General features: G+C 39.2%; 2 protein-coding genes across 7 annotated transcripts in view; both read left to right on the forward strand.

The window, feature by feature from the left end:
* The window catches only part of LOC139952419 (uncharacterized peptidase C1-like protein F26E4.3), a 39,812-nt gene extending 28,200 nt beyond the window's left edge, over positions 1-11,612 (forward strand). For all 4 annotated transcript variants that reach the window (XM_071951543.1, XM_071951542.1, XM_071951545.1 and 1 more), the window contains exons 3-11: positions 345-714; positions 1,696-1,762; positions 2,038-2,142; positions 3,918-4,153; positions 5,150-5,300; positions 6,099-6,264; positions 7,046-7,091; positions 7,645-7,805; positions 8,118-11,612. In XM_071951543.1, the coding sequence (XP_071807644.1) occupies positions 435-714; positions 1,696-1,762; positions 2,038-2,142; positions 3,918-4,153; positions 5,150-5,300; positions 6,099-6,264; positions 7,046-7,091; positions 7,645-7,805; positions 8,118-8,270 (1,365 nt within the window). In that variant the 5' untranslated portion in view covers positions 345-434 and the 3' untranslated portion in view covers positions 8,271-11,612. The remainder of the gene's footprint in view (positions 1-344; positions 715-1,695; positions 1,763-2,037; positions 2,143-3,917; positions 4,154-5,149; positions 5,301-6,098; positions 6,265-7,045; positions 7,092-7,644; positions 7,806-8,117) is intronic.
* A 569-nt stretch (positions 11,613-12,181) lies between these two features.
* Positions 12,182-27,929, forward strand: part of LOC139952212 (ADP-ribosylation factor GTPase-activating protein 1-like) — a 39,029-nt gene continuing 23,281 nt past the window's right edge. For all 3 annotated transcript variants that reach the window (XM_071951268.1, XM_071951269.1, XM_071951270.1), the window contains exons 1-8: positions 12,182-12,455; positions 13,426-13,535; positions 14,040-14,211; positions 15,211-15,461; positions 15,698-15,766; positions 16,905-17,013; positions 18,146-18,202; positions 27,356-27,388. In XM_071951268.1, the coding sequence (XP_071807369.1) occupies positions 12,396-12,455; positions 13,426-13,535; positions 14,040-14,211; positions 15,211-15,461; positions 15,698-15,766; positions 16,905-17,013; positions 18,146-18,202; positions 27,356-27,388 (861 nt within the window). In that variant the 5' untranslated portion in view covers positions 12,182-12,395. The remainder of the gene's footprint in view (positions 12,456-13,425; positions 13,536-14,039; positions 14,212-15,210; positions 15,462-15,697; positions 15,767-16,904; positions 17,014-18,145; positions 18,203-27,355; positions 27,389-27,929) is intronic.

The following is a 27,929-nucleotide window of genomic DNA, read 5'->3' on the forward strand; positions in this document are numbered from 1 at the left end:
ATGACATGCCAATTACCTCGAAAACTCTGTATGTTGAGATGTACAGATCACGACAGTCATCTTGAAGGGCGTGTCATTTTGATCAATCATGTTCTTCAGATGACTGGTAACTTCGCCAGTTGAAAGGGTGATGTCATTGTATCTTGAGTAATGATTTAAGACGTTTTGAATTGTCATGAAGAGAATTGTCATGTCGTGTTGTACAGTCGGCATGTCTTCATTATTTTATGTAAGGTGAGAGAGACACTGAGTTTCTTGTTGTTGGTTTTATTTCCCACTGTGGGTATATCTTTTTTATTTGTGGAGGATGGAATTTATTGTTTTGCTATCCTTTGTTTTTCTAGATGTTGATTTCCATGAAGCCCAGATAACTGAGTCAGTGTCAGTTCATCAGTTATTATCAACACAGTATCCGCTTTCAACAACACTACAGAATGAAATACCCAAGTACTACGTGGGGTCGGGTATCCCTACTGCTTTTCCCATGCCTTATCGTAATCATGACGCTATGTATAGCGCCATCATCGGCCCGTTACTGTGAGGAGAGGTCGTGTTGCACGGGGCGTGACGACGAGTGCCACATGCCCTATCCTGCCCTTGTGCCCAACACACGGTGTTATTGTGACCAGTTCTGCAACAGAACGCGTACCGATTGCTGCCCGGATTTCTGGGGGCACTGCCTTGGAATCGAACCACCCGTTCCAATTGAAATAGGTGAGGACATTTTCTCACAAGTTGCTAAAAGAGAACTACAAAGTTCACTCATTAAAGGCAGTGGACACGATTGGCAATTACCCAAAATAATCATTAGCATAAAACCTTACTTGGTAATGAGTAATGGGGAGCTGTTGATAATAAAACATTGTGATAAAGAGCTCCCTCTGAAGTAACGTTGTTTTCGAGAAAGAAGTAAATTTCCACGAATTTGATTTTGAGACCTCATAACTACAATTTGAGGTCTCGAAATCAAACATCTGAAAGCACACAACTTTGTGTGACAATGGTGTTTTTTTCCCCATTATTATCTCGCAACTTTGACGACCATGCAGTTGAGCTCAAATTTTCACATGTTTGTTATTTCATGCATGTTGAGATACACCAAGTGAGAAGACTGGTCTTTGACAATTACCAATAGTGTCCAGTGTCTTTCAAACTTACCAGGATGGATTGCACATGACGTCATGGAACGCCATCTTTGATATCATTGGCTGAGAATATGGTGCGCAGCGCGTGCACGCGTTCACCCACAAAATAATGTCGTCGCTTTTGCAATGGGGATTGTGCAATCCATCTTTGTTCATTCAAAATTTTGTTTTGCGTAACCACTCTGGGGTGGATTTCACAAAGGTAGTCCTAACTTAGGACTAGTCCTAGGCAATTCTAAGAGATAGGACCAGTCTTTAGTTAGGATGAGTTACTGGTCCAGTCCAAAGGTAGGATGAGTTACTGGTCCTAACTTAGGACCAGCCCTATCTCTTAGCATTGCCTAGGACCAGTCTTAAGTTAGGACTTCCTTTGTGAAATCCACCCATGTTAAGTTAGTTGTTTACTGCTTTCCCCCGATATATCATACAATAATCTCCCTAAGTATTGTTTTGTTTATTTATCATAATGATAGATGGATTGCACACGTAGAGTAACATGTTTGATTGTCTGTTTGTTTGTCTGTTTGCTGTTTCTGTTTTTAACGTATAGGTACATGCTGCCACGATGGAAAAGATATCGATGAAGGGAAATCAATTCAAGTGAACTGCAATAAATGGTGAGTTTTTACGTTTAGAATAATAATTATACAATAAGACCTGTTTGAATGAGAAAAAACACTTACTGTTATTAGTTGTCATCGAATCATAGCCTACAGCGTGACTGTGTAATGTTTTACTTTGCCGTTACAACACTGAGCCAACGACTTATTTCTTGTACTCGAGGATGTTATCTTTTTGTTTCTTAAAAATAGTCATTATAAAGTGCACTGTCATGCGCACATATCGACTACTTATTCTAATACAGTCTGTGTTTATGTATGCTTTGCTTTAGCTTCTGCAAGAAGCTGCTCTACGGGTTTTTCGGCTTTGAATGCGAATCTAAAGCTTGCCTTATACAACCAGAGGTGGCAGAACGGGTAAACGTCAACGAAATCGGGTGAGTTTTGTTGGTTATTTACCTCGCATAATAATCTCATATAGGGACATAAGCTGAGTGGCAAACCTCTACCCACCCGCCCCCTTCCTTACTGAAAAAGCTGTCTGTCATCTCTAGAAAAAGTAAGGCAGTGGTAGCACTTAAAGACACTGGACACTATTGATAATTGTCAAAGACCATTCTTCTCACTTGCTGTATCTCAACATATACATAAAATAACAAACCTGTGAACATTTGAACTCAAGTTGTGTGCTTTCAGTCAGACGCTTGATTTCGAGACCTCAAAAATCTAAATCTGAGGTCTCGAAATCAAATTCGTGGAAAATTACTTCTTTCTCGAAAACTACGTTACTTCAGAGGGAGCCGTTTCTCACCATTTTTTATACTACAGCTCTCCATTACTCGTTACCAAGTCAGTTTTTATGCTCAAAAATTATTTTGAGTAATATTATCAATAGTGTCCACTGCCTTTAATAGACTTATTAATTATTACACAACTGCATAAGTTTTCGTAGAAACAACTACTTCAGAATTCAGCCCACGTTAACATCAGAGGACAGAATTTCCGGCGGGTAAAATAATTTCCCTGGGAAACCGGGTTTGCTTGGACTCGGATTTCACTCAGAATCATTTGCCTGCTGATCATGCGCATTTGGACATATCTACTTATTATAGGCCATTACATCATAGTTATTGCGGTGAGATCATCCGCACAGTTTGGAAATATGCCAAAAGGGCAGAGGAGCGGTGTTCCAAATACTCGTTGTTGTTCACAGTTTTGTTTCAGTGTTATCTCAGATTTATTTTCGTTTCGAAACACAACTTTCTCATGGTTGGTCGTTTCGGTTCCACGTTCCCGCCCGCTGATTATGGGCTTTCCATCTAGTTTCAAAACAACTTCCAAATTTGGCTAATTGTTTTTGTTTCTTTCTCACCAAATAAGAATGTTTTGGGGATTTGTTATGTCTCATTTTGTTTTCAAAATACACACCTTCAGCGTTTTTTAAGAGGAAACTACATCAGTCGTAGACTTGGCACAGGTCGCTCCCTGTGCTTCGTTCGTTACACTGCAAGGTACTCAACGAACTTACGCGCACCCTTACACCTGAAGACGAAAGTGTGACTTGAGTGAAGTCTAATAATGACTTGCCGTGAACCCATTGGACCGACTCCTTTTTCTTGACCCACTAGTCTTTGCTTCAGACGCTATCACCATTATGATTGCGAGTTATCTACAGAGTTGTTCTGAATGTCAGTAGACTTGCAAAGTGTCGTTGAAACAAGAAACATCCACTGTACCTTTTGTTTCAATATGAATAGGACCCCAAAATAGTTTAAAGGCAGTGGATGCTATTGGTAATTACTCAAAATAATTATAAGCATAAAAACTTACTTGGTAACGAGTAATGGGGAGAGGTTGATAGTATAAAACATTGTGAGAAACGGTTCCCTCTGAAGTGATGTAGTTTTCGAGAAAGAAGTAATTTTCCACGAATTTGATTTCGTGACCTCAGATTTAGAATTTGAGTACTCGAAATCAAGCATCTGAAAGCACACAACTTCGTGTGACAAGAGTGTTTTTTCTGTCATTATTATCTCGCAACTTCGACGACCGATTGAGCTCAAATTTTCACAGGATTGTTATTTTATGCATACGTTGAGATACACCAAGTGAGAAGACTGTTCTTAAATTACCAATAGTGTCCAGTGTCTTTAAGCAAAGACAAGGTACCAGTCTATTTCGTGAAGGGTTTAATGATTGATTGATGTTTCAGGTGGACGGCAGCCAACTACTCAGAGTTCTGGGGCTTAACCCTGGAAGAAGGGATGAAGTTTAGACTCGGCACAATGAAACCCACCCCAATCGTTGAGGCAATGAACGAGATTCAGATGGATGCTGCAGCCTTGGACATCCCTGACGAGTTTGATTCGAGGGAGAAGTGGCCAACACTCCGGGATGAAATCTATAACCAGGGTGACTGTGCCAGTTCATGGGCCGTCTCAACAGCATGTGAGTACCGAAAGACTGGCTTTTACTTTTGGGCACTTTTCGAAACCACGGCTTCGGCTTTGGATTCGGCTTCAGGCTCCGTTCTCTCGTCTGATGAGCATGTACGTATATAAGCACGCGCAATAGCGAGGTTTAGGCCGGATCCGAATTGGCGGCTACGGCCACGGCTACGGCCGGCTCGCCGCGTCATCGTGCATTGAAGTATAGGACGCCCTTAGCAACACCCCTGGCAACGGTCGTAGCCGCAGCCGTAGCCACCAATTCGGACACGGCCTTAGCTGCACGTAACGCGAGCAAAACCGCGAACGTGAACGTCAAAAAATTGTGTTGTTTCTGGATGACGTCACCACTTTGGGCTTATTGCATGCTCACATAATTGTATGACGTCTGCGCGCACATACGTACACTGACGTTAAAAATGGTAACCTCACGTATGCTAAAAACGGGAGACTTTAACGACACAGTTTTCGCGTTCACGTTCACACGGAACGTGCAGCTAAACCTCCATAATATTGTCAAAACAACCGCGGGGACAAGCTAGCCCGAGCCATTACTGGAGCCGAAGCCGCGACGCGTGATTTCGAAAAGGGCCGATGACTCGACGCCAAATGGTTCGGGTCGAGCTTTTGTATAGCAACCTTAAGATGAGCTAGCCCTTGTGGCATCGTGCCATAATATCGCCATTCATTCAGAATTGTGTATGGGTGTTCGCCGTGTCTTATGTAACTATACGCAAAAACTTGTCCTAAATCATGTGACGTAGCAAGTGTCACAAAAGTATGAGGAATTCAAATTTAAGCGCCAACTTGTGATTAAGCACGTCATTGTACCAGACAAAAATGCTACCACCTTTTGAAATAAAATTTCACAAGTTAGTTGAGGCATATTGTATGATATTCACAACATGATAAGATTACAAAAATCCAAGTTGGTTCTAATACTCAAACGTATACCTTACCTTTTAAATGAAATAGTATGCCATCTTTATCCAATCAGCTGTTGCCTCCGATCGCCTAGCCATCCAATCAAATGGCACTATTGCGATGGCGTTATCACCCCAGCATCTACTATCATGCAACATCCGGCGGCAGCAGGGATGCCACGGCGGCCATCTTGACCGTGCTTGGTGGTATCTACGAAAGAAGGGGTGAGTTTTAAATAGTCGATGCAATGCAGGCAACTCATGTTTGAATGTGTTTGCCTATTATTGGTCCGAGCGTGTGGTTCGTGATAAAATGTTCTTACCCGTTGGATCATAAAACGTGAAACATGGTTATGTCCACGTAGGTTAATAATCCGTAATTGTAATACATGTACACAATCTGGGAAACGTTTCATACGTAAACGTTTCTTAGATTTAAACTTTTGGGACAACGACTGAGTTATTATTTTTCCATAACAACATTTCTTTGAAGTGATAAGATTCTCAAAATGCTTTATCCTTTAAAAATCTGCTGCTCTGTAAACCAGAAGAAAGCTTTTATTGCCATTAATATTTTAGAGTGATTACCTAAGGTAAACCTTTAAAGGCAGTGGACACTATTGGTAATAACTCAAAATATTTATTAGCATAAAACCTTACTTGGTAACGTGTAATGGGGAGAGGTTGATAGTATAAAACATTGTGAGAAACGGCTCCCTCTGAATTGATGTATTTTTCGAGAAAGAAGTAATTTACAACGGATTTGATTTCGAGACCTCGGATTTAGAATTTGAGGTCTCGAAATCAAGCATCTGAAAGCACACAACTTCGTGTGACAAGGGTGTTTTTTCTATCATAGTTATCTCGCAACTTCGACGACCAATTGAGTTCAAATTTTTACAGGTTTGTTATTTTATGCATATGTTGAGATACACCAGGTATGAAGACTGGTCTTTGACAATATTACCAATAGTGTCCAGTGCCTTTAAACCTTTTGTGTTTTTATCTTTGATTGTCTAACAGTGTGGTTACCAGTGATTGCTATCCGTACAAGAGTGGCATGACCTCTGACATGAAGATGGATAGAGGTTCTTGCTACATCCGGGGTCATGACACCTCCATGTGCCCTAAAGAACAGCAGCCTAGCGACAGATATTTCTCTACTCCTCCTTACAGAATATCTGAAAATGTAAGTAAGAAAAGTTGGATTCTGAAAAACAAAACAAAACCGCAATGGTAATTGGCTCTGTGTGTGTTTAAAGGATGTGGGTACTTTTTGTAACACAAAACACAATGCTCACAGATTTACATTAAACTTACACAATTTGAAGATAATGATAGTAGAAAGCTTCCCTGAAAACATTACTTGCTGAGGTGCTGTAGTTTTTGAGAAATGAGTAAAACAATGTCATGAAAATACGTTTTTACATGTTCAAATAATTATCGTCTCATGATCACTGAGACGAAAATTATTTTCATGACATTGTTTTACTCAATATTTTCAGGGAAGCTTTCTACTATCATTATCTTCAAACTGTGTAAGTTTAGTGTAAATCTGTGGAGATTGTGTTTGTTTGTCCTACAAAAAGTACCTAGTACCTAGACCCTTTAACAGTCAATGTAACACATCCTATTCCTTGGCTAGTTCCGTGTGTTTTCGGCAGGCCATTTCCTGATTCCAAACCTATGAATCGCTTCATAGTTTCTGTCTCGGCTTAAACAGGAGAAACTGCATATTATATGGAGCTTTTTTTGTTTGTAATTCCACCTTTGTTATCATGGAGAATGATGCACGGTAAAGGCCCCCATCTTGAAGATTATAAAACAGGTCTAAACCGAGGTTTTTATCTGAGGTCATAACTCTGGCAAACACAAGGGGGCGCTACCACAAAGTGTTCATAACAATGCCTCTGGAGTTCATGCTGGGCGTTCACTATTTCATTTCCCCCTATTTTCTATTCCCCTTTCAGGAAGCAGAAATCCAAGCGGAGATACTGATGAACGGCCCCGTTCAAGGTAGTTTTCTCTATTATAGGTTTAATTTTCAATATTCTCAAGTAAGTCTGCTGCCACCTAGCGTTTCTATAACTTCCATTGTTTGCTCGGACTCAGCACATCAACGGTAGGTAAACACGAGCTACGGTGTCAGGAGAAAGTTAAGTTACGTAACTAGCGAGTAAGGTTATCTTTGAACGAGGCTGTGTGTGTGGCAGCGGACTTACCATGTCACACATGTTCTCAGAAATAATGCGCATGCTCAAACTACTACATAATTGGGTCTCGGAATTCATAACTAAACCTATCTTTCTTTAAAAATGTATCCAAACGCCATAAGTACCTTGTTGGTAGTAACGTGCGCTTTGACTTCATTTTGTCTTAAGTTTATAATTAGCGATCTGTTGCATTTGTAAAGTCTTCCATTATCCCAAAAAGGACGTCACTCAAATCTCACATGTCTACAAGTCTTTAACTGTATCGGCACGATCGTTGAAATTATGGCGCCACAAAATGTTAAGATTGATTGATTGATTAATTGAATATTAAAAATATTATTTATTTCTTCGACCAGCTGTCTTCCATGTTCAAGAGGACTTCTTCATGTACAGGAAAGGTGTTTACAGACATTCCAAGATGGCTGACAAGGACAACCAAAAAGCTGCTGGTTGGCACTCTGTGAAGATTCTGGGATGGGGAGTGGACAAAACGCAAGGAAAACCGATGAAGTATTGGGTGAGTTTTTCTTGAATTCAACCCCCCCCCCCAGAAAAAAAGGTTTTGCATTTTTGGGGCTCCTGATAAATGGACTTTGTTTATAAGGAGTGGTCTTCAATTAGTCACTGAAATACAAAAAAAGTATTGTTCTAATAAAAAGAACAATTTTCCCTATTTTGCACGTATTTTAATACACTTTTAACCATTATGGATGTGAACTTGCAGTTGAGGACCATAGCAGTGATATAACGAAATTAAGCTCTCTATTTTTACACTGATCTGTTATTGTATCATAAACTCGCCTCAATGTCTTTTCTGTTCCTTTAACAGCTTGCTGCCAACTCATGGAGCAAGGTCTGGGGCGAGGACGGCTACTTCAGGATTCTTCGAGGAAAGAACGAGTGTCAAATTGAGTCTTTCGTCGTCGGTGTGTGGGGAAAAGTCGACGCGGACTTGATGAACGGAAATGATGTCCCTTTTTGATTTTTTTTCCCGTGCCGCTCAAATTTTTTTTAGAAGTCAGAACGATGTATCCGATGAATTTTATAGTACTATTATATTTATGACAATGACATAGATGGAGGTGAGAGTTTGCTGTGTGATTAGAGAGAGAGTTGTCAATAATGGACGATAAACAGTCGCCGGATGGAGTGGTTGTATCCCAGGGATGCTTTATTATCAGCCACAGCTCGACGCCCCCGTTGAAGGAATTTATCAACACAGGACGGGTTGTCCACACCGCCAGTCGTTAAAGGATTCTGAACAGGATGAATGGGAGACTTTTGGGACGCTTGGTGGCAGCAGACTTACCAGGTAAAATCCATTGTTCTCGGTCATGTGCGCACGCTCAGAACTACGTAAACAATGGAAATTTACCAGGTAAGTCTGCTGCCCCCTAGCGTCCCAAAGTGAATAGGCTTACACACGTGGGACTGATGATACATCCAAAACATGAATAGAATTGTGTTTCTTAGCGGGAATTGTATTTTGTTGTCTTCAACACTTGACATTGGATAATTTCATTTTGAAGGGGGAGAGGGACATCATTGCTTAAACGAAAGAGATGACGGAAACGGTGTCTTCTGCAGCTGGAGAGTCCCACTTAGGCCTACAGGTGTCTTACCTTAGGAGGAAGGTTCCTGAAGAAAGGAACAGAGGCGAGCCCAGTCCTTTTCGATGCATCATTCAAATCTTGGAGAACCAATCTTGGGACACTTGATAACTACGGCAACCGATGAGTGCGCCTGTGAAGCAGATTTAGCTGGTTTAAATAACTGAACGATGTTGACTTAAAGGCAGTGGACACTATTGGTAAATACTCAAAATAATTATTACCATAGAATCTTACTTGGTAACGAGTAATGGGGAGAGGTTGATAGTATAAAACATTGTGAGAAACGGCTCCCTCTGAATTGACGTAGTTTTTGAGAAAGAAGTAATTTTCCACGAATTTGATTTCGTGACCTCAAGTATCTGAAAGCACACAACTTCCGTGTGACAAGGGTGTTTTTTCATTCATATTTATCTGGCACCTCAGACTACCAATCATGCTCAAATTTTCACAGGTTTGTTAAAGTTTTATTCATATGTTGAGATACGTTAAGTGAGAAGACTGGTCTATGACAATTACCAATAATGTCCAGTGTCTTTAAGGCGATCATTTGTTATGCTAGAGTGCCGATAGTATTCAAGTTACAAGTATTTCTCAACATAACTACGCCCGTGTGGCATGGTATTTATTAGTAGCTGTTTTCTTGTGCTGCCAGAGGGCGTTTATAGTTTCCTCCATACACAATGGGTATTGTCGCCTGTGTTATTTTAAAACTTTTTTAGACACTTTTGAATAACAGGGTACCTGAAAATTTTCTTTCTTTAACAATAAAATGCATGAGAAGTTGCAGGTTGTAAATTTATATAGGGCTTTGCCAACTCGTTTTATATTGGCCATTATTATGTTGGTAATTGTTGAGCCTTTTAAACTAATTTGCTAACAGTATCATTAAGTCTTCAATAGTAAGTCAATATTATTGTATGTATAGTAAATGCTACAACCTAACTTTTCTCGTTTTGGGTTTGGCACAGTGATGCACAGACGTGACTTCAGTTGAGTAGGGCGCCCTCATTATTGAGTTTGCTCCTTGTGCCCTAGACATAGACTGGTCCCCTGTCCTTATACTAGTTTATGTGTATTACGTGTACGTCAGATTTAACTGCGAATCTCCAGTACCTTGCCAATGAAATGCCAATGCAATGATGTGAGGTCAAAGGTGATCCTGGGCGTGGCAGACCTCTAGCGTAATTCACGAGCCTCGAAGTGTGACGTCATCGGGCTACCCTACACTGCCCGTCTTGACCCACATTACGAGCCCATTGTCAACAGTGTTGTAACAATGTTCAAGCTATTTCGCACATCTTCTGCGCCGCGCATTCATGACAATTAATTATTATGTTTCACCGGTCTTCACAGTCGCATAATACTTTTAACATGGAGTAAGGATGACGTCATAAGCATAATAATCATAAGCGCATAATCTTATTTGACCGGTGAGAATTCCCCCATTCCTGTAGCAATCTTACGTCTTGTTTCTAGAATAGACTTTTCCGTAGTTGATAAACAAAGTGCCCTGCGCTGGACGGCCAAATAATGTTAGTAAACAATCAATCGTGTTTTAATCAAATTCAACATTAGTCGGCAATTTTCAACATTAAATAACCATAATAAGTTGCTTAGTTTTCAAATACATCACTATGTTTGAATATTAATTTTGTGTTAAACGTTGTTACAAAATTAAAGTAGCTAGCTGTTTTTGTTTTGCACTCGTGTATAGTTTTTTTTCCAACGCGGTTGGCAAAAACTCAGGCTGTGACATTGCAAAAAGTGTTCATGATACAAACTCATTATAAAACCTTTGCTATTTGCAGAATATCAAAGCTTGAAATTTAGGACTGTTTTGGACGCTAAGTGGCAACAGACTTGCCAGGTAAATCCCGTTTCTCAATAATGAAATATCATAATGTGCGTCAACGAATCATCTCGGAACTAAGAAAACAATGGAAATTTACCTGGTAAGTCTGCTGCCACCTAGCGTTCCAAAGTCTCCTATTATTTAAACATGACGGCTTTAGCTGGTGCTAGCTGTTGCCAAGGGAAGCCTCTTTTTAACATGTTCATTCACGCAGCAGCCGCTGTTTTTGAAATGCCTTTATAACGGGTGCGTTCGTTTAGCTTCCTTTGGTTGACCCCCGGTGTGTGGCGGTTTTTTTTTCCAGGATGAACGTGTGCAGATAATTACCCACGTTCGTTCTGGGAAAAAAAATACCACACACCGGGGTCGACCCAGGGAAGCTACGAACGCACCTACGGATGAAAAAACACGTTGAATAACCGTGGCAACAGATCGAGTGGCAACAGACGTACAGAGCACTCAAATGTTCTCCCATCTCAGGTGCGAATATTCACGGCTTGATATGACGATTGACGAATATTTTTTCCTCATGGTTTGATTATGGCTGCACTTTTTAAATACTTTTAATTGTAAAAAATTTGAATATGAAAGTGATATTTTGTGGTTTCTCATAATAATTGAGTTATAATTGAATTATTCAATTATTAAAATAAAAAGTTACTTTGAAAGCGTGCGTGAAGCTCAAGAGCAAGTCGCTTTAAAAAACTAACGTAGACCTACAAGTACTGATAATTATGTTTTCAAGAACACACACACACTTATTTTATACAATTCACAAAATAATTAATTGTAACAAAGAGCTATTTTAACAAGTAATTTATGTATGAAATGTAGAAGACAGGAATTTGTTAAATAAAACAAAAAAACATTAATCAAACATGCTAACCTAATAATTGAGTTTGATTTCATAAGGCAGCTTCGGTGTCCAAGAGATCATGTCCGGGCAGGGATTATGTCCCACATTATGGGAAACATAGGCTGAAACGAAGGAGGGCGATTAAAAAGAGGGCGCTAAGTGTCAGAAGAATATTAATTACACACTTCGCCATACGGGGGCGCGGGGGTGGGGGGGGAACGGAATCTCCGGTGGGGATCTCCTGTCATCCTGAGGCCCCACACGGGAATAAAATATTTCTGTATGAACATTAGTAAGCAAAAATCTTGCAAAAGAAATGTTTAATGGCCTGAAAATAAGTTTTGTTTGTAATTAATTATTCATTGAAATGGATGGGTTCTCGTGGGAGTTTATTAGTGAGTTGCATCCGTGTGCGCAATACATACACAGCACGTCTCCATTCTAAGTTGCGCCCTCAATAGTTCAAGCTTTTAATCGTTAACCGAACTTCTGTCACCCGAGTTAACAAGCGACTTAAACCGGTTTACGGCTTGTGACATCCACGTAGTTTATCAATTTTAAATATGGCGACTGATTGTAGTTGACGGTGGTGGTGTTGACGTGGACTTCTGCGGACTTTTTTTCAAGAATTTTATTGAAAAGGTTCTGTAATTATTTCAGTAGGACATAGTGTGCTCCATTTGGTTTCGGAACAGTCTGGTTTGGAGGAATTTCCAGTGAAACTGTGCTGTCTAAAGTTTGATTAATATATTTATCTTATTACTAAAAACAAAATCCAAAATCAAAATGGCAAGTCCCCGCACACGACGAGTGATGAAGGAGCTACGACCAAAGGAGGGCAATAATGTAAGTTTTTTAAACCTTTGGTTTGTGAATTTCTTCTTTTTAAAAGAACTGTTAAGAAGTTTATGTTCCCCTGGGGCCTGTTTCATTTAATTAAAGCCATTGGACCCTTTCGGTACAGAAAAAAAAAAAAAAATTCACAGATTTACAAATAACTTACAGGGTTTACAGAAGGTAGTGGTGAAATACTTCTCTTGAAATATTATTCCATGAAATGCTATACTTTTTGAGAAAACAGTAAAACAATATCAATTCTCGTTAACGAGAATTACGGATTTATTTTTAAACACATGTCATGACACGGCGAAACGTGCGGATACAAGGGTGGGTTTTCTCGTTATTTTCTCCCGACTCCGATGACCAATTAAGCCCAAACTTTTATAGGTTTGTTATTTGATATAGAAGTTGTGATACACGAAGTGTGGGCCTTGGACAATACTGTTTACCGAAAGGGTCCAATGGCTTTAAGATCACAAAATAATCTATTGTTTCAAAAAAAAATTATAAAAAAATATTTTTATTTTATTTTATTTTTATTTTTTTACTGTTAAGTGTTAGGGTGTTTCCAATAATGTGGTACTTCGTAATCTATGTACCTATATAAATGAGTGATACTTGCCATGATGAGTAACATAACAACAAGACACTTGACGATACCAATCGTACCCAAGAATTAGAATGCAAAAATGACTTGACTTGGATACGAAGTGACTCAAGTGGTTGGATTTGCATGGAATTGCCTAACCCTGCCCTGTGAAGAATTAGGCATACATCCTAGACTAGTGGGGTGGGGGGGGGTGGGAGTCACAACTATCTCACAGCGAGAAACCATCAAACGACTTCAATCATGTGTGTACTGGTTCCAGTCTTTTTAAATCCTTCACTTAGGCAAACGGGTCAGACAGATTCAGGAATCTGTAGTAGAGGCTTAAAATGCACAGGGATGATTTATTATGCCTTTTTTTCTGTACAGAATTGTTTTGAATGCAACGGACACAACCCTCAGTGGGTGAGCGTATCCTATGGCATCTGGATCTGCTTGGAGTGCTCAGGAAAACACCGAGGTCTTGGTGTTCATCTCAGGTTAGTTGAGTTTACTCCTCTAGAAGTTAGAACTATTAGTATTAGGTTCGTTCCCCTGAATGATGATCATACTCACATTCAAGGCACTACATGGATCAGCTCCATCCTACATACACGATCTCTTGACACCCCGTACAACTAGACCAGGTCTAAGATCTATTAACAATACGCTCCATGTTCCTCGAACTCGACTGGCCAGTTACGGGCACAGGGCTTACTCCAACAAAGCACCAAGACTCTGGAGCTCACTTCCGGAATCCCTCAGACAAATACACAACATCACTCTCTTCCAGCAGAAACTCAAAACACACTTGTTCTTGCTTGCTTTCCAACATCTTGACAAAACTTGACCGGCGCTTTGAATGTTCCTCTTTTTCAGTAAAGTGCCCCTTATAAATGCTGTAGTTTATTATTTATTATTATTTATGATTACTATTATTACACTATTAGCTTTGTGAGGTCGGTCATATCAGAATTACAGTCTTTTGTTGTCATACATTCTAGCTTTGTGAGGTCAGTCACCATGGATAAATGGAAGGACCTTGAGCTTGAGAAGATGAAGGCGGGGGGCAACAACAGAGCTCGGCAATTCATGAAATCACAGCCTGACTACGACCCAAGCTGGAATCTCCAGGAGAAATACAACAGCAAGGCAGCCGCTCTCTACAGGGATAAGGTGAAGTACATGTTTGTTTTTTTGTTTGTTTGTTTGTTTGAATGATCTTCCCATCAAGGGAACTCGGCAAACTCCCACAAGGGATATAAACACCAAGCTTACAACAGCCAATCTCTCTCATACAAACATTGGTTTAATGTCTATGATTATGAATTGCACAAATCAAGAAATTGTGCTTTATTTACTAGAAGACAATTTATTCTAGTCATTGTGAAATCAGTGGTTAGCTGGGGGATTCGAACCCACAACCTTGTGATTGAAAGTCCTGCAGTCTAACCACTTGGATAACTTTCCAAATGGCGCCACCACTTTTTCACTCAGTTTTACAAAAAGGGATATCTCACTGAGGTAAATTAGATACTATATTATTTCATATCGAATGAAAAAGTGGTGGCGCCATACGGAAACTTTTCAGTCATGATGTTGTACTGACCGAGGCCTTTCTCAAACCCTGGCTTGGGCTCCGTCCCAGGCTTGGGCTCCGCACGCTGCGTATGCAGTGGAAACGCAACTCGGCCTTCAGGCCTGTACATTTTTGGAGCAGCGTTTATTTTTCACTCTTCAGGTTTGAACATCAGACGGGGCAATGAGCGGGATCCCAAACCAAGGTTGGAGAAAGGCCTTTTGACCCGCATTTTTTAAGACTCGGACTTTAACGTGAGTCACAATTTAAATGAGCTTATTCTAAGGCTTGAGTCACATTTTTGAAGACCTGGACTTCTACTCGAGTCACATTTTTGATGAGTTTATTCTAAGATTCAGATCACATTTTTGAAGACTGGGACTTCTACTCGCGTCACATATTTGATGAGTTTATTCTAAGATTCAGATCACATTTTTGAAGACTCGGACTTCTACTCGATTCACATTTTTGTTGAGTTGATTCTGAGGCTCAAGTCTTACTTTTGAAGACTCGGACTCAAAGCAGATCCATTATAAGAAGAATTAAATCAAGTTACAAATAGTCCTTTAAAAAAATAAATCTTTGTTTCGTAACAGATCACGACGGAGGCAAAAGGCCAGTCATGGTCGGCAGAGACGTCATCAGCCAGAAATCACGTCCCATACGTAGCAGCCAGGCTCAAGACGACGCCATCATCGCTGAGCAGTAGTAGCGCAGGCTCTCTGCACACCTCCAGTAGTTCTCCAAGTTTCTCATCGTATAACTCTGGAGGGGCAAAGATAGAGTCTAGAGGAGGGTATCAGTCAGCAGGCAAGGATGATTTCGAGCTCATGTATGGAGTATCAAAGTAAGTGGAACCGGTAGAAATGGACCACTTGAATAAACCTTATTCTCACAGGGTTTTTTAACACTTAAACTTTGTGAACGTTTGATCTCAGGAAACCAATGCAATCAGGTCGGAACTAAAAAAAACAATCCATATGGAACTGAAATTCACAGAGTTGAAAGGTAGGGAAGAAAACCACTGAAAACCATCCTTATATCTGGCATTTTAAACATTTTTGCTCTTCACTGTTTCTGTAGGGAGGAAGTAGACAACAAAAAGTCTTCCTATTTTGACAAACTACAAGCGGAGAATGCAGCCAGACCAGAGTGAGTAAACCCTCTGTCTTTATCTGCAAGAATTTTAAAAGTTTTCACACAAGCACGAGTGGATTACGGAAAAATATAGCGCTTCTGCGTCCCATATCCAACGAGGCCGAATGCCGAGTTTAGAATGTAATTTTTGCACTGTTCGTACACGGAGCGTGACGCATTGACACTCACAATACGCAGAGTGCAATATAAAAACTGGGAGTAGGTTATAGCTTTGTATACCACCCTCCAATTCGAGCATCTGATTGGTGGATTAGCGCGTACTGGAAGATAAAGACATGGTGTTGGTTGTACAGACCAAATGATTTTATTGGATACAATGATTTCAGTGGATAAACGTGCAGTGGCGTAATATTTCCATATCTGTGTTTTGATTGGTCCAAGGTGATGTTTGTCAGCTGAACTTTCGTCCCGTCACTAGACCCAGTCGATGATTTCGCTTGTCTAGCAAAGCAAAATACAACACAAAATGTCTCTGTTGCTATTTAAAAAAAAAAATTGTAATTCTGTTTGCACAAAACATGTGAAGAGTGTAAAAGAGTTGGCTATGCAAAATTGCCTGACGAAAACATTTACGTGACCACTCGACCACAAAATTTTAAGTGACGGTTTTGAGTCAGGCATGCAACTCTTCCGCGTTTCCGCGGAATTCCACGTTTTTTTTTTTTTTTAAACGTGAAAAAAAAAAAAAAAACATAATTTTTTTTTATTATTTTAATTTTATTTAGCCTTATATATGCCTGGCATTAACAGTGTACAACTACAATCATGTAAAATAAGCCTAGTACATGCTTAAAATGCACCTCAGAGCATAATAAACCTCAACATTTTCTAGGCTACCATTGTGGGTATCATGTCCCGTGGCGTTTCGGCTGCCTCGCTCCGCACTTGCCTTGTGCCTTTGAAAATTTTCCTCTTTTTTTTTTCAACGGGCAGTTGCATGCCTGTTTGAGTGCAGGAGACAACATCATTAAACTTTAGAACCTGACAGTAGGTAGGTTTTGAAAGACACTTCAGAACTTGGTAGGTTTTGATGGACACTTCAGAACCTGATAGCAGGTAGGATTTTGAAGGGTGCTAAAGTGGTACTTGAAAATAAAAGTGACGACAACTATTGATACATCTTCTTTTATAGAAACTTGCCACCGAGTCAGGGAGGGAGATATGCAGGATTTGGAAACACGCCAATGAAACAAGAACCACAAAATGAGTCTTGGGATAATGCTATGTCATCATTAAGCTCTGTAAGTCAATAAGTGAATCATTCCATGTTGTTAAGCTAACTGTCATTATCTTCAACAGCTCCCTCTTGTGACAAGTTTTAAAATGTACTGTTTACTCAAAACGACTTTATTTTACAAATGCATATCTTGAGAACCACAGCTGTTCAATCTTTGCACTTTCTTTGATTGTTGGTTAAAGGGAAGTTACACGTTTGGTGATTGTCAAAGACCAGTCTTCTTACTTGGTGTATCCCATCATAAGCATAAAATAACAAACCTGTGAAAATTTTTGCTCAATTGGTCATCAAAGTTGCGAGAAAATGATGAATTGTGAAAAATTACCTCTTTCTCAAAAACTATGTTTCTTCAGAGGGAGTCGTTTCCCACAATGTTTTATACTAAAAACAGCTCTCCAATGCTCGTTACCAAGTCAGTTTTTAAGTTAATATTTGTTTTGAGTAATTACCAAACGTGTACCTTCCCTTTAAAGAAAAGAGTTCTTGATACTTGAATTCGGTGATCTTAACCGCTCAGTCAAGTGTACCCTTCGAGTAAAATTATTTATAATACTTTCTGTAAACATGTTACTGATTCTGCTGAGGATGTCATTGGCAATAAGGGAATCAATGTGTGGTGAAGAGGTTTTCAACTAGTGGTTTAATCTCAACGAGGCCTTGTTCTTGATAATTTTACCGAGACAAAGTCAAAAACATCAACACTTTTTGGTAAAAAACTAAAATAAATGCAAAAATTATAATTGTTCAATGATTTCTTTCAACACATCACCCCTGCAGCTATGAAATGGTAAAGCCCTCCGCTGCCCTCGGGTAAACAACTCCTTATAAGGGAATGCTGTGCGCATCGCGCGTATCGCGTGATGTGGCACAACTGTTTCAGCCGTTTCGACCAATCGGAATGAAGAAACTGTCTTATAAGAACAGGTGCAAGCTCACGTGTCACGCCCATGAATTAACACTTTTTACCGGTCATAAACAAAGGTTTATACACACCCATGTGACGCGCTCTCCACCAATAGGAATAGCGAAACTGTCTGAGGTATTTATGAAGGTGAAATAAATGTTCTATTGAAGTGAATTGAATTGAATAGTAATTCTACAAACACTTTATTTCTAGTTTCTTTTAATCTTTGTAGGGTTGGTCAACATTTGCAGTAAGTGCGACCAAGTTGGCAGCGGCCACCAAGGATGGGGTATGTAGATTTGGTTTTACTCAATATTTTTCGCAGAACTGAAAGTGGTTTAAATGGTTCTTAATATGCAAAAATTGTCAAGTAGGAGCTTTAAGGTCAAGTTCAATTTCATGAGTTTGATATTCTATTCAACATGCTTTGATTTTGACGTTGCCCTGGTCGGCAATAATGCTAAGGATCTGAGCAACGCACTCCAGTTGTTTCAGAGCGAGGCTTTGAACCTGGGCCTCAATATCTCCTGGCAGAAAACAAACATCCAAGTTCTGAACCACAGTGGCAATGGCACTCCCTCTCACTTCATGGTAAACGGGCAGTCTGTCGACGTTGTGGAGGACTTTGTAAACCTCGGAAGCAAAATCTCCGGCTCCGGACGTTGCGAACCCGATGTCCTCAGACGACTTGGACTTGCCTCATCTGCCATGAACAGCCTGCGCAGAATCTAGAAGCTGAAGAGTTTAAAACTTACTACTAAACTGGCCATAGACAGGACATGCGTCATCCCTGTCTTGTTGTTTGGCGCAGAAACATGGACCCTCCTCAAATCTGACCTCAATCGACTAGAATCGTTCCACATGAGGTGTCAACGATCAATTCGCGGCGTCCAGTGGTTCCACTTCGTCAACAACAATGAGGTCACCCAAAGAACATGTCTGCCCCCCATCAACCACCTAATTCAATGACGCTGCTCTGCCTTCTTCGGTCATGCCGCTTGCCTAGCTGACAACATCCCAGCTAAAAAAGCTCTAAGCATCGCCATCAACTCCAGGGGAGGCCTAGCACCAGCTCCTGGTTGGAAGAGACCTAGAGGCCGCCATCGATCATCCTGGGCCCAACAACTTGGCCGGCCTAGCGAAATCGACCACATGTGGCGTGAGGCTGTAGGACGTGGACACAGGAGATCGGCGCAACGGACCCTTGCTGTCTCTGCGGTTGATTGATGTTTTGAATTTGTCTTTTTGCCTGCTGAAAATAGTTGTATGGAATGTTGCTGACAATAACAGTGGCATTGCATCTGATGAAGTAGTTGTTGCAACAATTTTTTATATTATTTACACGTGTTTAATATATATTTGGTTTGCAGTAACACCATGTGTGTATGTTTCTACATGCAGGTAGAGTTTGTTCTTAGAAAACTGTCTTGCTTAATTCTACAACCACGGAGTAGATTGTTAGGGTGTTCGGGAGACTTCTCAGTTCTGAAAAGAACTGTCCTGCTTATTAACTATTACCTGGGCGGATGGTATAGAAATAGGCTGGGACTACTACTTAGCTTATATGATCGTAATTAACTGTACTACCGCGGAGTCAGTTCTTGGGTTGGTCTTAACGTTTCGACTAGCTTGCTCTAGTCATCATCAGGATACTGATTACGATTACTTTGTTGTATCTCATGATCTGCCTGCACACGGCCACATATGATATCACTCTTTCCTAATACACACATTTTTGCTCTTACATTGTCTATGAAGAACGTTTTCTAAAAAAAAAAACGCATAACGCCTCAGTGTTTTCTAAAGCTTGCCTTTTAATACTTATGAGTGTTACTTGTAAGTTTTTGAACGTTATTAGTGCGTTCTGGTCTTAGTTTATTTGCATCTTAGTCCATTATAAAATCTCTCTGTATGGTGCCTAGAATTGAATCAACATGTTTTTCATGGCCATGTTGTCTCATCTAATGTCTTGCTTGCACACAGCTGTTTTTCACTTTTCCCTCTACAAACTAAAAAAAAAATAATTGAGAAATTTGATTATATCCCCATTAGAAAGCAATATTATCGACATGAAGAGGCACAACTGCCGTTTTATGTCTATTGTTTTGTAGGCAAAAAACAACAACGTACTGTTCACCTAATAATAAATATATACACAATCCACTTGGAGCTTTCATCAACAATAAAAGTGAACTCTGCGTGCTCATGATGAGCAATTTTGTATAAAAAAAACCCCAAAACGCAACATTTTCTTTTCAAATTGTTTATACAAAAAAAAATATTTTTGGGAAGGAAGTGTATTCAACCCAAGTTAGTAAAAGATGAAAAATAAATGTGCATTGAATCGACTTGAATCAGTATTAATTGCCCTGGAACTTATTTTATGAGCAATTTCTGTTCCTCAAAAGCTTTGCCGCAGCTTTTTTCCCAATTTCTTTTGATATGCCCAAACAATAAATCTACTCAACCGATAAATCTTTTGAAAGAAAGGAAACGGCTTTCACCCCAAGGAGTTGGCTTTTTTTTTTTTTTTAATTGCCTAGAAACATTTCTTGAGTGATGAAAACGTGTTGTCTCCGTCTCTGTAATTTTAAGTGTCTCCAAGCTACGGATGTGACGACTATATTATTTACAGAGCCCTCAGCTGTCGTCATCCCACGAATAATACAGCCATATCTCACGAATGAGAAGGACTGCTTGATTATATGTAGATTTACTGCTTGCATTACTACATTTTGTGCATTAAAGGCAGTGGACACTATTGGTAGTTACTCAAAATAATTATTAGCATAAAACCTTATTTGGTAACGAGTAATGGGGAGCTGTTGATAGCATAAAACATTGTGAGTAACGGCTCCTTCTGAAGTAACATAGTTTTTGAGAAAGAAGTAATTTTCAGAATTAGATTTTGAGGTTTTGAAATGAAGCATCTGGTGTTTTCTATCATTACTATCTCGCAACTTTGACAACCAATTGAGCTCAAATGTCCACAGGTTTGTTATTTTATGCATATGTTGAGATACACAAAGTGTTTGACAATTACCAATAGTGTCCAGTGTCTTTAAAGGGAAGATATATTTTAAAGTTGTTTTTAAAAGCTTTTGTGTTGAACAAAGACAATTTATCAATGTGAGACTTCAACCCGCAGCCCCCCAAAAACCTCTTACACCTGTACATTCGTACTTTGTCTTAAAGCAAGAATGATAGTTTTTTTTAAGATCTCCTTTTTTTCAAGACTGTCTGAAGATCTTATTTGGTGATCATAGGTTGTTGTACATTAGCTCTAAACTGTTCACAGAAACATGTTAACGAGACCCACAATTATCCTTTCTGTTTTTATATTTAGAATACAGAATTAGCTGTTGCATACAACTTACCAACCAAAAGGACCTACGGTATAAAATAGTTGGCCTCAAAGGCTAAAAGGCTCTTTTAATTGTGATTTTATCTTGATATCTTCAGACATGCAAGTTGAAATGCACTAAACTTTTGAGTTATCACCATCCACTTCAAATCGCTGATTGTCTCACGTCACGGTCAAGTTTGAACTTGTCTTTCTGTTGCCGATTTCATTTGGGAAACTCCCCGGGGAGTAAATAACTAGAGTAGTTTTCTTCTTCTTCTCCTTCGCCCATAAATTCCATATTCGTTGCTGATTGCCTGTCGAGGAAGGATTTCTCTTGAGAGACTAAAATGGAGATAGAAATAAAAAAAAACAAAAGGAGTGTATGTAAGTGAGTGCTAGATACTTTCATCTCACTGATAAAAGGAAGATAAAATAAAGCGATCGACACCCACATGAAGAGATAATGAAAAGCAAGATGAAATATGGCTCCCAACAGGTGGCAGAGTTCTAAAATGAAATTTTAAAGGGAAGGTACTTGATTGGTTATTACTCTTCAAATTAATTTGAGGTCTCGAAATCAAATTCGTGGAAAATTACTTCTTTCTCTTAAACTATGGCACTTCAGAGGGATCCGTTTCTCACAATGTCGTATACCATCAACCTCTCCCCATTACTCGTCACCAAGAAAGGTTTTATGCTAATAATTATTTTGAGTAATTACCAATAGTGTCCACTGCCTTTAAGTTCATTTAGTAGGAGTCATTTCTCACCAAGTACATTTTTATGCTAAATTCTGAGTAACTACTAAACGTGTCCATTTCCTTTAAAACCTGATACCAATCCGTTCTGTGTTGACTCCTTACAAGACACCTGGGACTCACCGACTGGGTCTCCGCACACTGCACCACTTATTTGTGAAAACAACGAAAGACTGTTTACATGCCTTGTCAGGAATTTCAGGCCTGTCTGCTCCGTCTTTGAAAGGGCAAGGACACCAAGGCATTTTTTTCTTCGTAAAGCGCACTCTACATAATAATAATAATAGTGGCTTCTTATATAGCGCTCAGGTCCGTCACGCAATGACGCTCATGGCGCTTCAACATTATTACCCCTGGTCACTGGGCCTCAAATCATCCCTTAAACCATCTCAGCACCCTGGGGAGTTTACAGCCTGTGCCGCCAAATATGTAGCACACTAAGCTAATCAATCACAAGAACCAACTCGGCCCTTACAGGTACCCATTTACCCCTGGGTGGAGAGAAGCAACTATAGTGAAGTGTCTTGCTCAGGGACACGAGTGTCATGACCAGGATTCGAACCCACACTCTGCTGAACAGAATCACCAGAGCTTGAGTTCGGTGCTCTTATCCCCTCGGCTGTGATACCCCACTACATGTATGACAATGGTATGAGGAATTTTGACTGGAGCATTTCAAGGGCACCAATCGAGGTAATGACAAAGGGGGGGGGGGGGTTGGAGGTAATTGCTTTCGCTACCTCCGTGAAGTATCAGGCCTGGAATTTTGTGCATGTTCAGTTTGATGAAGTTTTCTTGGGATGTTTTTACAGTGTTGTGTATTGAGAACTGGATGAAACCAATTAATTTTTTTGTATAAATACCCTCCCTTTAAGGTCAACCTCTATATTTTTGTTATGAAGAACACCTGTTGCAATTTTGTACAGACAATACAGATTGACCCCTTTTGATTTAGGGGAATTTCACACAGATTGGCACAGATTTAACTTTCCATTGCTGTTTGTTGTTTATTTTCATTCAGGAATATTCCCAGATACAGTCATGACAGTACATGATCAGACTGTATTAAAAAAAATAGACATAGGAAAACCTTTGATAAACTGGGCAAACACATGTAACTCATCTTTAATAACAAAAAAAAACCTCAAGCAAACATCACACGAACGTACACGTACACACAATATAATATATGGATTGTAATTCGTAAATTCATGGTCGTGTTGGCATTAGGATACTTGACATTTATAAAAGGATTTTTTTAAAACAAGGCAATGTGACCATCATGTAGAGTGTTCTTCAAACCATGCATTCAGGCCTTGGTAACTACTGCGTTATATGCCGTACATTATGCTAAAAAATAATGGACAGACGCAATCTGAACAAAGGTCACATTTTTATGGATGAGTAATGTCAGCCTTTTATCTTAATGTGACCATTATTTTAGCTTTCAGACCTTTTGTTCTTACCTTTGTAGTTGAAAAAAAAACCAAAAACTTTTTCATGCTCTTTGAAAAGTTCCTGGGAATCTAAACCTCCAGGGGTTACCAAAATTACAATAACTTTAACATAGCTTGTATTTTTTATTGGATAGTTTCAGATCTGTTTGACACTCATCCCTCTTGTACATAAAGCTCATATTTGAAGTTTCAGATGTGATGTGCTTACGTTTTGCTCTTTGATCTACTTCTGTTGCAATGATGATACTGTTCTCAAAAGCTCCTAGGAATCTAAAACTCCAGGGGTTACCAAAACTACAATAATTTTAATATAGCTTGTATTTTTTTGGATAGTTTCAGACCTTTTTGTCAGCAATGACACACAGCCTGGGGGTTTTCTCTTGTACATAAAGCTCATATTTGAAGTTTCAGATGAGATGTGCTTACGTTTTGCTCTTTGATCTACTTCTGTTGCAATGATGATACTGTTCTCAAAAGCTCCTAGGAATCTAAAACTCCAGGGGTTACCAAAACTACAATAATTTTAATATAGCTTGTATTTTTTTGGATTGTTCCAGACCTTTTTGTCAGCAATGACACATAGCCTGGGGGTTTTCTCTTGTACATAAAGCTCATATTTGAAGTTTTAGATGAGATGTGCTTGAGGTTTTGCTCTTTGATCTACTTCTGTTGCAATGATGATACTATTCGCAAAAGCTCCTAGGGATCTAAAACCCCAAAGGTTACCAAAACTACAATAACTTTAACATAGCTTGTGTTTTTGATAGCTTCAGACCTTTTTGTCGGCAATGACGTCCATCCCTGGGGTCTTCTCTTGTACGTAAAGCTCATATTTTGAAGTTTCAGATGAGATGTGCTTGAGGTTTTGCTCTTTGATCTACTTCTGTTGCAATGATGATACTATTCTCAAAAGCTCCTAGGAATCTAAAACCCCAAAGGTTACCAAAACTACAATCACTTAAACATAATAAATTTGTTTTTTGGTAACACCATGTGTGCATCTACTTGCCAGGTAGAGGTTGTTCTTAGAGAATTGTCTTGCTTTATTGTTCTCTAAGAACAAACTCTACCTGGCAAGTAGATACACACTTATGGTGTTACCGCAAACCAAATACCTCACCATGCAATACCTCAAATCCTATATAACTTTAACATAGTTTGTATTTTTTGTTGATAGTTTCTTCTCTTGTCAATGTTCATGTAGCTCACATTTAAATTTCCACTTTACAAGATTCATGTTCAGATGAGATGTGCTGGAGGATAGTGAGGTCTGTCAGAAAAAAATCTAGAAAACGTAAAAACTAAACAAAAATCTTGTCACATACCCACATATTTATTTGTAATGTCATCACATGTTGCTTAGCAACTAAGATTTATACACATCTTAAGATCAATCTGTAGCTCTGTGCAAACTCGAGAACTGGGCCTACATAGTTTTACATAAAGCTGCTTAAAAGCACAACATGTACCTAATCACAAAATGTTTTGCTTACCGGAATAAGTTTACCACTTACCAGCCAAACTACCATGACGTGTGCAATTTTTGACTGGTATCCATCTCATTTCAGCAAACAAGAACATTTTTTAAAAGCAATTCCTTTTTTTTTCTTTTAAAAAAAAAGGAGTCCAAATCCATGCAGATTTGTTTGAAAACACAGAAAAACGCTTATGGTTAAATTTCTAGCATGTATCTTTAAAAATCAATAATCGGTAATTTTCTAAATGTTTGGGAATTTATGGTATTGATCTGTGTCAGGTTGCCGTGCCAGCTGTCACCAAAGAAAACCAACAACACAAATGGTTTTGCAGATCAGTAGTGAGGGAACAATTATGTTTTTTTTTATGTTAGGCATGCAATATATAAAATATAGTTTATCTTCTTTTACCCTTTTTTTTTAGGCAGGGGAAGGCGCAGATTATTATTTATTTTAATTACTTGTTGATGCTTAAGGTTATATTATTTTCAAAGTTACGTTACTGCAAACCAACCTCACCATGTAATGCCTCACATCCCATTTGACGACGATGGTTGATATCGCTCAATAGGCGCCCTTACCCTACTCATTGCCTCCGTGAGACAAACACAAAAAGGTGTCATTGCTTAAACCCCCAAATAACCCACTGCACACGTAGCAATCGCTGTGGTGCCCTGTGCTTTTGCTGTGGTGCTTGTTGCTTTTGCAGTGGTACGCTTTGTAAAGTTCCAATTCCCAAATTCCTTATAGAAGTTTCCCTTTACTAAAGGAACATTGCTGTGCTTCTTTAAGAGCAAAATACAAGGCATGTGTTGGTGGAGGGTCGAACAAAAATCATCACTTTAGTATTGGAAAAAACAAAAACCATCCGGAGTATTTTTTATACATCCCCTGTGCGTGACAAACAAGACATTGTTTCTGCTGGCCGCCGGGTCTCAGTAATGACAGTGCAAATGCTCTCAGTGCTTCAAATAGCAGCATTAAAAGACTGTACCTCAATCGGATGATTGGCCTAGAAGTAGTGGGGCCTTTTGTGTATAGAGTCTTTATCCAGAGATGGTTGAATACGCTGGATTAGGGCACATACAATATTGATCAGTGTGTATGTCGTGTATCTTCAGCTGAAATAAACTGCCGTCCACATCAGTTGCTAGAAATTGTCTGCTTCGTTGCAAACTCAAGCATTGAACTTGTGTCACTCTCTCACTCTACACACATCCTGTCTTCGGAACTGAACACCTTCACGTGCCTCTTTTTAACGGTCTGCTTTCTGCATGTAGAACAATCTACGTTGTTGTTTTAAACTAGTTATTGAAGGATCATCTGGAGAGTTGGTTTTCTTACAATCTGTGTCTTCATGGTTTGTGGAGAGGAGAACAGTTTGAAAATCTATTTCTTTGAGGCTGCATTTAGTGTGTAATCTGTTTACCGTTAAAGCAACAGGTGGCTGAAGTGATCATCAATTGTTCTGTATTCGGTTTGTTTTGTACGACAAGCGGAGGACTTGTTTGTCAGAGTGTGGATGGGGAAGGAAATAAACTGAGAGTCAGGTAAATTGCATAAAATACAGTTTATATCGCTGGTCGCTCATTTTGTAGTGATTGTTTACATTTTGCTGCTTTGTTTGCTCATTGTTTTCACTTAAAGGTAACTATCAAGATTTTGTTGTATGAATGTTGTGTTTATTGAAAGCTGGTACTTGATGATGATACTTGATACTTGTTCATCCTTAATAAGCAAGTCTTTCTGTCCTGGATGTCTAGTGGTGAATGAGAAATAATTTTAAACCAATAATGTACTTTCTGTTAGAAAAATTTTTATTTTGTTTCATAGATATTTATGTATATTCCCTTTTTATTGTTATGTGAAGGGATACATTTTTCTCAAACAATGTACAACTTTATAGTTTTGGTAACAAAAGGAAATATCTGAATACATTTTTTAAAATAGTATTGTTGTTGACAAAATCAGTGAGTGCCCTTCGCTGGCACGTGGCCCACTCTATTTTGGTATTATCTCCATGAATTCAGTGGGGCATAAACTATTGTTTGAATCGGAAGAGGCTTGCTTGGTTTTTGTTCTCGTGTATCCTTTGTGTGGTAGCACTTTGAAAATAAAACTCAGTCAGAGTGCCGAGTGGGATGTGAACGTTCAGGCCTGATACTTCATGGAGGCAACGGAGGCGATCCCCTCCGTTGCCCCTTGTCATTGCCTTGGTGCCCTTGAAATGCTACAGTAGAAATTTACAATTTCCTCATAGGGTGCCCTTTGCCAAAGAGAAAATGCCTTGGTGCCCTTGCCCTTTCAAAAACGAAGCATATTTCCCTGAACGTTGTCATGATTTGACCTCCATATGAAATAAACCATGGTTTTCTTATGTTGATCTTGTTTTTTTCTGTTATCTAGGCTGTAAAGTTGGGAACTGTTGCTTCACAGAAGGTAAGTTTCTTGTTTTCATTGATAAATTTCATTTATTAATTTCGCAGGTAAAAATGTACCAAAAAGTACCAAAAAAAGAATGATAAAGAAAACATATACACACATAAATACATGTGTAGGAGAGAAAACGTAATAGAAGCACCCCTGATGGAATTTAAAAAAAGTAAACTAATTTACTATCAAGTTGTCGTTGTCTTGAACCAGAAATTAGGATAGGGACGCTTCAAGTGACTGTCTGCATTTCGTTGTTTCTGAGCTAAATTATTGTAGAAAGTATATTAGTTGAAAGACAATTAGAGCTGAATTGTAATAGGAGACTTTCCAACGCTAGGTGGCAGCAGACTTACCGGGTAAATTTCCATTGTTTACGTAGTTCTGAACATGCGCATAATTCTGAGAACAATGGATTAATCCGTTAAGTCTGCTGCCCTCTATCGTCTCAGACTCCCATTGTACAAAACCTGTAATGAGTAGAAGGTACTGTGCCATTTCTAAGTGGCATTAAGAAATAAATGGATTTGGACCACCCTTCCTCCTTTAA

The sequence above is a fragment of the Asterias amurensis genome, chromosome 20 (genome assembly GCF_032118995.1).
Source record: "Asterias amurensis chromosome 20, ASM3211899v1".
Classification (NCBI taxonomy): domain Eukaryota; kingdom Metazoa; phylum Echinodermata; class Asteroidea; order Forcipulatida; family Asteriidae; genus Asterias; species Asterias amurensis.